Source organism: Triticum urartu, chromosome 1A, assembly GCF_056163025.1.
Source record: "Triticum urartu cultivar PI428250 chromosome 1A, HENAU_Tu73, whole genome shotgun sequence".
NCBI classification, from domain to species: Eukaryota; Viridiplantae; Streptophyta; class Magnoliopsida; order Poales; family Poaceae; genus Triticum; species Triticum urartu.
This window is the reverse complement of record NC_141873.1, coordinates 586,096,438-586,106,910: the sequence shown is the minus strand read 5'-3', so window position 1 is coordinate 586,106,910 and position 10,473 is coordinate 586,096,438. Positions and strand designations below refer to the sequence as shown.

The 10,473-nt window shown below is 45.4% G+C and overlaps 1 protein-coding gene across 1 annotated transcript; it reads right to left on the bottom strand.

The window, feature by feature from the left end:
- Positions 1-3,627: 3,627 nt before the first annotated feature.
- On the bottom strand, positions 3,628-10,219 carry LOC147993140 (uncharacterized). Its single transcript, XM_087539238.1, has 5 exons — positions 10,062-10,219; positions 8,808-9,978; positions 4,065-4,662; positions 3,895-3,940; positions 3,628-3,808 (listed from the first exon to the last, which is right to left on the bottom strand). Exons 1-5 carry the CDS (start codon positions 10,217-10,219, stop codon positions 3,628-3,630), a joined length of 2,154 nt encoding a protein of 717 aa, XP_087395364.1.
- Between the last annotated feature and the right edge of the window lie 254 nt (positions 10,220-10,473).

Sequence of the window (10,473 nt, the reverse complement as noted above, 5' to 3'; positions counted from 1 at the left end):
TCCGATTGCGAAGGAGTAGTTAATGACATCAACTGGGGAACAAGTGGACCGAACGCAGCAATCACACATGAAATAATAGCTTGTAGTTCTGTTTTTTCTTCTTGCAAGTTTATTTTTTAGTGTAGAAACTTCAATTTGGAGGCTCACAATCTCGCAAAGTATGCATATAATCTAGGCATAGGTAGAGATGTGTGGTTGGGCAATCCTCATAACCTAACTATTATACCTATGAACATGTCTCTGAATCAATAAAGCTTGCGAGATCTCTCCAAAAAAAGAGTATACATTACATCTGGAAATTATTCAATGGATAAAATAGAGCCTCAATTAGCATAAGCATAAGTTCACACCACATACTGATAAGTTATACCACGCTTAGGCAAACCAATCCGACTGCGGAGTTGAGTTCAAATACATTAGTCTCTTTTACAATGCATGTCTTAGTATCATAATGAAAATTATGATATATCGATTTCAATGTTTAAACCAATGCACAAATTTTAATTTGATAAACGCCTAGGCATCTCATTTGCACCAAACTAAACCAAGTGAATCTGGACGAGCACATTAGGTAATCAAATCATGCGTAAAAGTATAATCAACAACATTTTTGGTTCTTCGAATTACTGAACCTATCATGCAGGCCACATTTTCTATGCCCTAGAAGTTTCCATGAATATGACCACCTAATATACACTAGAAATTGCTATAAAAATATTTGTTGGTATGTCTATAATTTATAAATCTCTATCATAATATTCAATATAACATGAAAAGATATATGAACACACACATGTATATGCAAATGTGTATACACTACACCGTTTATGCAATATTAGAAAAATAAATATGAAAGATTGTCTTAACAATAAAGAAAAGTTTTGGTACATCATAAATTTTTCATTTTGTAAAATTAAAATTTTCAATTATATACATTACAGATGCATACCAAATAATAATATAAATGTTATTTGAAAACATTTTATGTGGCTAAGTAATAAAAAACATTAATTACAATTGTAATATGATATACTTAGTTTAAAATAAGTATAAAAGTTTAATATGAAAAACAATTATTTTACATCGCCCCGGGCCCAAAAATATATTGGACCAGCCCTGCATCTGAGAGCCGCCATTGCCATCTTCGGTCAACGGCAACAACGGATCTTGTCTTGTGATTGTTGGTGCGGCTAGGGTTCTTGGCGCTCAGGGAGGAAGCGACGGCCTGCGCTGCGCCGTATTAAATATCACAATCCGCCCGGGAGGAGGTAGCAGAGTTTATCACGATTATTAATAAAAGCGGTTCATTAATGGAAAAAATAAAAAAAAATAAAAGCGGTTCCGCTCACCCCTAAAAAAAATAAAAGCGGTTCCGCTGATGGGCCGGCACGGTAAGGTAAGGTGCGACTGTTGTCTCCTTTTTTTCATGCTTCTTCTTTTTTTTCTCTGTTTAGATTTAGACTTTTTGTCATTTTCTTCATTTGCCTTGTGACTGATTCATATAGATAAGCCATTCACTCTGTTTCAAGTCAGTTGCACAGTGTATATTATTCCAGGGTAACATGCATAGTGCGTGCGACGCATGCATAACTTCAGATGACATCATTATGTCCTTTTTTAATTTCGAGGAGTGCATGCATTGTTTGGATATGAGGATTATAGAAAACTACTATCTCTAGTGTCAAAAACGTTATTACATTATGGGACAGAGGGAATAGATTCCTAAAAATGTGATATCAGTTTTAACAACCTAAAACCTTGTTCGGGTTATACGTCTAAAACGTGGATACGTATAAATGAGTTATGTAAAAACCCAAAAAAGCCAGTTTTTAGAAAAAAAACAACTAATAGTCATTTTTGTAAAAACTCATAACTCGGTGCGGCGTAACTGCATACTCGAATCGAGGAGTATCGTCACGGCGAACTACGTCGACGCCGGCAACGCCTCGCCGGCATGCAGTGCCTGAATTAGCCGCTTATCTCGCCATGCATATCTCCTCCATGACCCTATACATCTCCTTTGATCGCCTTCCTCCAGCCGCCGGTGCGTACCTGGCTCGTCCACGACCGCCGCGACGGCCGCGTCTTCCTCGACCGCGCTGCGCCCTGCCGGCTGCACGGCGTTCATCAAGGTTGCTGTCTGCGACCCGCTCTTCCCGTGGTTCCTCCTGCTGGTCATCCCCAACTCTCTTTCCGCCTTTGTCGAAAATGCCGGCGGCGATGGAGAGCAAGGCAGTGTAGAAAGATGTAGGATGCAACTCATTGTATTCCATGGAGTCGGTTACAATATATACGCAGGATGTCTTACGTGACAAGGAAACTAATCCTACCATATCTCTAGGAGTCAACTATATAAGGCTAGAGAAGATAGGAATAGCAATACAAATATGTCACATTCATCACCCCCCCCCCCCCCCCCCCCCCCCGCGCAGTCGAAGCGTCGGCATCGGCGATGCAAAGACTGGAACGGAACTCCTGAAATGCAGCGGTTGGAAGCCCCTTGGACATAATGTCAGCGAACTGCTGGGTGGTCGGTACATGAAGAACACGAAGCTGACCCAACTAAACCTTCTCGCAGAAAAAGTGAACATCAAGTTCAATGTGCTTGGTGCGCTTGTGCTGCACCGGATTGGCCGCGAGATAGGTAGCCAAAACATTATCACAAAAAACCACCGTAGCTTTCGGGACTGAAATCCGAAGTTCGCCAAGTAGTTGACGAAGCCAACATGTCTCGGCAACAACGTTGGCAATGGCACGGTACTCAGCCTCAGCACTCGAGCGGGAGACGGTGGGCTGCCGCTTAGAGGACCATGAGATGAGAGAGTCACCGAAGAAGACACAATATCCCGACGTGGATCGTCGAGTGTCAGGACAACCGGCCCAATCCGCATCAGTGTAAGCAAACAACTCGGTGGAGGCGCATGCGCGAAGACGAAGTCCAAAGGTCGGTGTGCCGCGAATGTACCGAAGAATGCGCTTGACCAGAGACCAGTGAACATCACGGGGCGAGTGCATATGCAAGCAAACTTACTGCGCCGCAAACTGAATGTCGGGTCTGGTGAGCGTGAGGTACTGAAGAGCACCAACAATACTGCGGTAGAGAGCGGCATCAGTGGCAGGCTGCCCGGCAGTAGCAGAGAGCTTCGGCTTGGCCTCGGCAGGAGTAGCAGCAGGCTTGCAGTCGGTCATACCAGCACGATCCAAGAGATCAAGAGCATACTGTCCTTGATGAAGAAAAAATCCGGAGGCATCACGTCTCACATTAATGCCGAGGAAGAAGTGCAATGCGCCCAAGTCCTTCAGCCGAAACTCAGAACCAAGACAGCCAATGATGTCGCGAAGTAGATCCGCGCGAGAGGCGGTGATGACAATATCTTCAACATGCAAAAGAAGCATGGCGACATGATCAGCTCGCACAGATAGCGATAGCATACATGATCAGCTCGATGAAGCACAAATGTCGGAGGTGGTGCTGCGAAACCCAAGAGCAATGAGGAATGCTGCAATGCATTGATACCAAGCACGAGGCGCCTATTTCAGACCATATAGAGACTGTAATAGCAAGCAGACATCACCAGGCCGAGTGGGATCAACAAAACCAGTAGGCTGCTGACAGAGGAGACGCTCCTAGAGATGACCATAAAGGATGGCGTTGTTGATGTCGAGCTGATGAACAAGCCAGTGACGAGATGCAGCGAGCTGAAGAACAACACGAATCGTGGCGGGTTTGACGACCGGGGAGAAGGTCTCCGAGAAGTCAACACCGGCACGTTGTGCAAAACCGCAAACAACCCAATGAGCCTTGTACCTGTCCAAAGAGCCATCCCACAGAAATTTATGCCGGAATACCCACTCGCCGGTGATGATGTTAGCACCAGGGGACGAGGGACAAACGTCCAAGTCCGGTTGGTGACGAGAGCATCATACTCAGAACGCATAGCTGCGAGCCAATGCGGATCACTCAATGCAGAGCGCACCAAGCGCGGTATGGGAAAGATGATCGTGACGCTGAGGTTATGATAGCGAGGGTTCGGTTGATGGATCTCGTCTTTGGCGCGCATCACCATAGAGTGATGAGGCGGCGGAGGCGGGGGCCGAGCTCGACGTCGAGGAGGAGCCGCAACCTCTGGCGATGAAGGGGCCGCAGAAGCAACCGCGGGCGATGAGGCGGCGGTCAAGGCCGTAGACGAGACCGCTGATGACGGTGTCATGACCGTGGGCGAGGCCCCAGGTGGCGAGGACGGCGAGAAGGCCGCGAACGGGTCCGCGGGTGGAACCGCGGGGGAGGCCGCAGGCGACGGCAACAGTGCCGCGGGCGAGGCCGCGGGTGGCGAGGACGCCGAGTCGGCGGGCGAGGCCGCAACTAATGTTGGGGCGGGCAGGGCCGCAACCAACGTGGGCGGGGTCGCGACAGGAGAGGCGGCCGAGGAACCAACTGAGAGACCTCCTGAGGCTGCAGAGGGAGGTGCCAGTGGGCCAGCAGGTGCTGGTGCGGAAACCTGCCGAGGCGAGGCCGGCTCCGCCTAAGCCGGCAAAGGGAGGTCCCATCGAGAGACCCGAAGGGCCCACTGAAGTGCCATGCGGGCGCGGCGAGGGAAGCGAAAGGGCTCCCCGAGACCGCCGGGTGGGAGCGTCCGAGGACGGGGCTGCCATCGGTGAAACCTGATGAAAGGGAAAAACAGCCTCATCAAAGTAAACATGCCGTGAGACGAACACACGACGAGAGACCGGGTTGAAGTAGCGAAATCCTTTGGTGTTGGGTTGATAGCCAAGGAAGACACAAGCGAGAGACTGCGGTGCAAGTTTATGTGGCGCAGTAGCGGTGATGTTGGGGTAACACAAGCAACCAATGACGTGAAGATCATCATAGGATGGAGGAGACCCGAACAGAAGATGATGAGGTGTATAGCTCCACCGTGGTTTGCAAGGCCGGATGTTAAGAAGGTGAGTGGCGGTGGCGAGAGCATCCGGCCAAAAATGGGCGGGCCTGTGTGCATGAAAGAGCAAAGCACGAACACTCTCATTGAGGGTGCGGAGAACACGTTCGGCATTAGTTTGCCTCTACTTGACTAGCTCGTTGAATCAATGATGGTTATGTTTCCTAACCATAGACGTGAGTTGTCATTTGATTAACGGGATCACATCATTAGAGAATGATGTGATTGACTTGACCCATCCGTTAGCTTAGCACGATGATCATTTAGTTTGTTGCTATTGCTTTCTCCATAACTATACATGTTCCTATGACTATGAGATCATGCAACTCCCGAATACCGAAGGAACACTTTGTGTGCTACCAAACGTCACAACGTAACCGGGTGATTATAAAGGTGCTCTACAGGTGTCTCCGATGGTGTTTGTTGAGTTGGCATGGATCAAGATTAGGATTTGTCACTCCGATTGTCGGAGAGGTATCTCTGGGTCCTCTCGGTAATATACATCACAATACGCCTTGCAAGCAATGTAGCTAATGAGTTAGTTACGGGATGTAGCATTACAGAACGAGTAAAGAGACTTGCCTGTAATGATATTGAACTAGGTATTGAGATACCGACGATCGAATATCGGGCAAGTAACATACCGATGACAAAGGGAACAACGTATGTTGTTATGCAGTTTGACCGATAAAGATCTTCGTAGAATATGTAGGAACCAATATGAGCACCCAGGTTCCGCTATTGGTTATTGACTGGAGATGAGTCTCGGTCATGTCTATATAGTTCTCGAACCCGTAGGGTCCGCACGCTTAACGTTTGGTGACGACCGGTATTATGAGTTTATCTGTTTTGATGTACAGAAGGTAGTTCGGAGTCCCGGATATGATCACGGACATGACGAGGAGTCTCAAAATGGTCGAGACGTAAAGATCGATACATTGGACGGCTATATTCGGACACCGGAAGTGTTCCGGGTGATTTCGGAGAAAACCGGAGTGTCGGAGGGGTTACCGGAACCCCCCGGGGAAGTATTGGGCCTTAGGGGAGAGAGAGGGCAGCAGCCCAGGAGGTGCCCCCCAAGGGGAGTCCGAATAGGACTAGGGGAGGGGGCGTGACCCCTCTTTCCCTCTCCCTCTCCCTCTCTTTCCTTCCCCCTTCCTCCTTCCTAGTAGGACTAGTAAAGGATGAATCCTAGTCCTACTAGGAGGAGGATTCCTCCTCTCCTTGGGTGCCACTAGGGCCGGCCGGCCTCCCCCCTTGCTCCTTTATATACCGGGGCAGGGGGTACCCTAGAACACACAAGTTGATTGTTGCAAGCCGTGTGCGGTGCCCCCTCCACCAGAATCCACCTCGGTCATATCGTAGCGGTGCTTAGGCGAAGCCCTGTTCCGGTAGCAACATCATCACCGTCATCATGCCGTCGTGCTGACGAAGCTCTACTTGATCGTGAGTTTGTGGGACGTCACCGAGCCGAACGTGTGCAGATCACGAAGGTGCCGTACCTTCGGTGCTCGGATCGGTCGATCGGGAAGACATATGACTACATCAACTGCGTTGTCATAACGCTTCCGTTTACGGTCTACGAGGGTACGTAGACAACACTCTTCCCTCTCGTTTCTTTGCATCACCATGATCTTGCGTGTGCGTATGATTTTTTTTAATTACTACGTTTCCCAACAGTGGCATCCAAGCCAGGTTTATGCGTAGATGTTATATGCACGAGTAGAACACAAATGAGTTGTGGGCGTGGGTATATACATATTGCTTACCGTCACTAGTTGATTCTTGATTCGGCGGTATTGTTCGATGAAGCAGCCCAGACCGACATTACGCGTACGCGTGCGCGAGGCTGGTTCTACCGACATGCTTCGGACACAGGTGGCTGGTGGGTGTCAGTTTCTCCAACTTTAGTTGAATCAGATTCAATGAACAGGGTTCTTTCTGAAGATCAAAAACAAATCACCATACCGCGTTGTGGTTTTTAATGCGTAGGTAAGAACGGTTCTTGCTCAGCCCATATCAGCCACGTAAAACTTGCAACAACAAAGTAGATGGTGTCTAACTTGTTTTTGCAGGGCATGTTGTGATGTGATATGGTCAAGACATGATGCTAAATTTTATTGTATGAGATGATCATGTTTTGTGACACAGTTATCGGCAACTGGCAGGAGCCATATGGTTGTCGCTTTATTGTATGAAATGCAATCGCTATGTAATTGCTTTACTTTATCACTAAGCGGTAGCGGTAGTCGTAGAAGCAATAGTTGGCGAGACGACAATGATGCTTCGATGGAGATCAAGGTGTCAAGCCGGTGACGATGGTTATCATGACGGTGCTTTGGAGATGGAGATCAAAGGCACAAGTTGATGATGGCCATATCATATCACATATATTGATTGCATGTGATGTTTATCCTTTATGCATCTTATTTTGCTTAGTTCGGCGGTAGCATTATAAGATGATCTCTCACTAAATTTCAAGGTATAAGTGTTCTCCCTGAGTATGCACCGTTTCTACAGTTCGTCGTGCCGAGACACCACGTGATGATCAGGTGTGATAAGCTCTACGTTCACATACAACGGGTGCAAGCCAGTTTTGGACATGTGGAATACTCGGGTTAAACTTGACGAGCCTAGCATATGCAGATATGGCGTCGGAACACTGAGACCGAAAGGTCGAGCGTGAATCATATAGTAGATATGATCAACATAGTGATGTTCACCACTGAAAACTACTCCATCTCACGTGATGATCGGACATGGTTTAGTTGATATGGATCACGTGATCACTTAGATGATTAGAGAGATGTTTATCTAAGTGGGAGTTCTTATGTAATTTGATTAATTGAACTTTAATTTTATCATGAACTTAGTACCTGATAGTATTTTGCATGTCTATGTTGTTGTAGATAGATGGCCCGTGCTGTTGTTCCGTTGAATTTTAATGCGTTCCTAGAGAAAGCTAAGTTGAAAGATGATGGTAGCAACTACACTTACTGGGTCCGTAACTTGAGGATTATCCTCATTGCTGCACAGAGGGGCGGAGCCAGGATTTGAGGTTGGGGGGGGGGGGGGCAACTGGCAAGACACAAGCAAAAAAAATCTAGCATTGCAAAGATGATACTAATTTTTCATGGTTCGGTACAGACCATACGGTCAATCAAACAATGCAAAGAAGTTACATCTCTATTAGTTTGAAATCGGCTTTGCGACAACCAAGAAGATCAAATATGTCTATAATTTCATCAGAACTAAACTTTGACGCTATATCCTTCTCGATGTAGATTATCATACAATGTCGAAGAAAATCATCACCCATTGTACTTCGAAGACGAGTATTGGCAAGTTTCATAGCTGAAAATGCTCTCTCTGCTGTTGCAGTCGACACGGGGAGAGTTATTACTAATCGTAATAACCTGCCGACCATTGGATACATAGATTATTTACCTGTTTTGACCAGACCATGTGCCAAAGCTGCAAGTGATGGTAAATTTTCAGTTCTTGATGGTTGCATGTGTCAAGTTGAAAATGTGGTAGCTGACACTCCAACTGAGCTCTTTCTTGAGAATAAAAATCTGCAGGATATAATTTTTCAACTAGCGTGCATATTCTTGATCTATCAAATGTGTCACGTCTTGGATCCAATGATGCACAAAGGCTTAAAAGCTCTGTCGCTTGAAGACTGAAACGGCCATCTAACTCTGTCAATTGTTGGTCTATGGCAACATTAAATACATCCATTTTGTAGTGATGGAGTGTTGTGGTGTTGTCATGCTTGTTTCTAGATTTGGTCACATCAACATACCTAATAATAATATACATAAGAATTAGTTTCACTAGGTAATAAATATGTAACATAATCATAAGTACAGAGTTGGGAAAAGGTGCATACTTGCGATTAAAATCCGGAATATCAATCTCGTGCTTCAGGCAAAAAGAATTAACCTCTTCAAAAAGAGATTCCCAACCATTTTCTCTCAAGTCATCAAGCAGCACCTTTGTGTTGGACACACAATCCAAAGCATTCAAAATATCCAAAGATTTAGTTTGCAGTCTTACACACAACACATCAGTGATCTTCATGATTTTTTCCATTAGGTGCAGAATAAACACAAAATCAAATGAGATGAGAATCCTAAGAGCACCACCAGCATCTCCTCGAGAAAATTGTGAGAACGAATGATCACTTGCTATACTTCTTAAAACAGAAGCAGCAAACATCTTTCTTAAGCTTTGGATTGATTTATAGTGGGAGCTCCATCTAGTGTCTCCTGCTCTTTGTAAAGAGCCTAACTGATTTGCCCCTCGGCCAGTATCAAGTTCTCCTAGTTCGATCTCTCGTTCAATTTGAGCTGCCTGGTTTGCTAGCAATTCATCGTTGCGTTTGGAAGAAGCACTAACAACATTGACTATAAAGTTTGCATGCTGAAAGAAGTTGTGTACCTCATGCACCTCTTTGGATGCTGCAACAAGAGCTAACTGCAGCTGATGAGCCATACAATGAATGTAGTATGCATACGGACACTCCCGAAGAATAAGAGCCTTCAATCCATTCCACTCTCCCCTCATGTTGCTAGCCCCATCATATGCTTGGCCCCTGATATCTTGCAAATTCAGGTTATTGAAAGCTAGAACAGCAAGTATCTTGTCTTTGAGAGTTGTTGCAGCAGTATCTTTAACATGCACTACATCAAGAAAGCGCTCTATAATAATTGATTCTTCATTGGAAAATCTAATAACGACCGCCATCTGCTCTTTTTTGGATTCATCCCTAGCTTCATCAACCATTATACAAAACTTGCGATTGTCAATTTCTTCTTTAATTGATTTCTGCACTTTACAAGCAATTATGCTTACAATTTCTTTCTGGACTTCTCCGCAAGTGTACTTTGCATTTCCTGGAGCATTTTCTAACACCACTTCATTGACCTCTTTATTATACGACGCCAGAATCTTGAGCATCTCAATAAAATTACCTCGGTTTTTAGATCTCGGAGATTCATCATGGCCTCTAAAGGGACACGCTTCAAATGCTAACCACCTGTAGATGCAACAATTTCTTAGTATAGAATTTACATGTAACAAGTCCACTTGAAACATAATATATATAGAAATCATGCTTACCTGATTACATCAATTGTAGTCTTGAGTCTTAGTCTCGCATCTGCCACTCTTTTCTCACATTGCTTCACCATTACCTTGTCTATATGAGACATGCTATTCCTAAGATTTTCAAAATATATAACAGCAAAGTTATGAGCTGAGTTAGGATCACGACCCATGTGAGTTAGAAAAGCACATTGTTTCCCATTATTAACCTTTTTTCAGTTTTGAAATCCCTTGATTGTGAATGTATCTGAGCCACACCTTCCAATTGGCTTTTTGGAAAAGAGGAAACAAGGTAAGCAGTATGCCTTATGTGTGTCAGTTGAATACTCTAACCAAAAATGGTTTGTAAACCAATCTTTCTAGAATCGACGGCGATGAGTACCCGTTCCAGCAAATGGGTATTCCTCTGGTTGTAGGATCGGTTGAT

Coding starts and splice junctions, on each gene's coding strand:
- LOC147993140 (XM_087539238.1), bottom strand. CDS start 10,219: ATGGGTCGTGATCCTAACTCAGCTCATAACTTTGCTGTTATATATTTT. Junction 9,979..10,061: donor ACTACAATTGATGTAATCAG/GTAAGCATGATT, acceptor TTGCATCTACAG/GTGGTTAGCATTTGAAGCGT. Junction 3,809..3,894: donor GTCACCAACCGGACTTGGAC/GTTTGTCCCTCG, acceptor CTCTTTGGACAG/GTACAAGGCTCATTGGGTTG.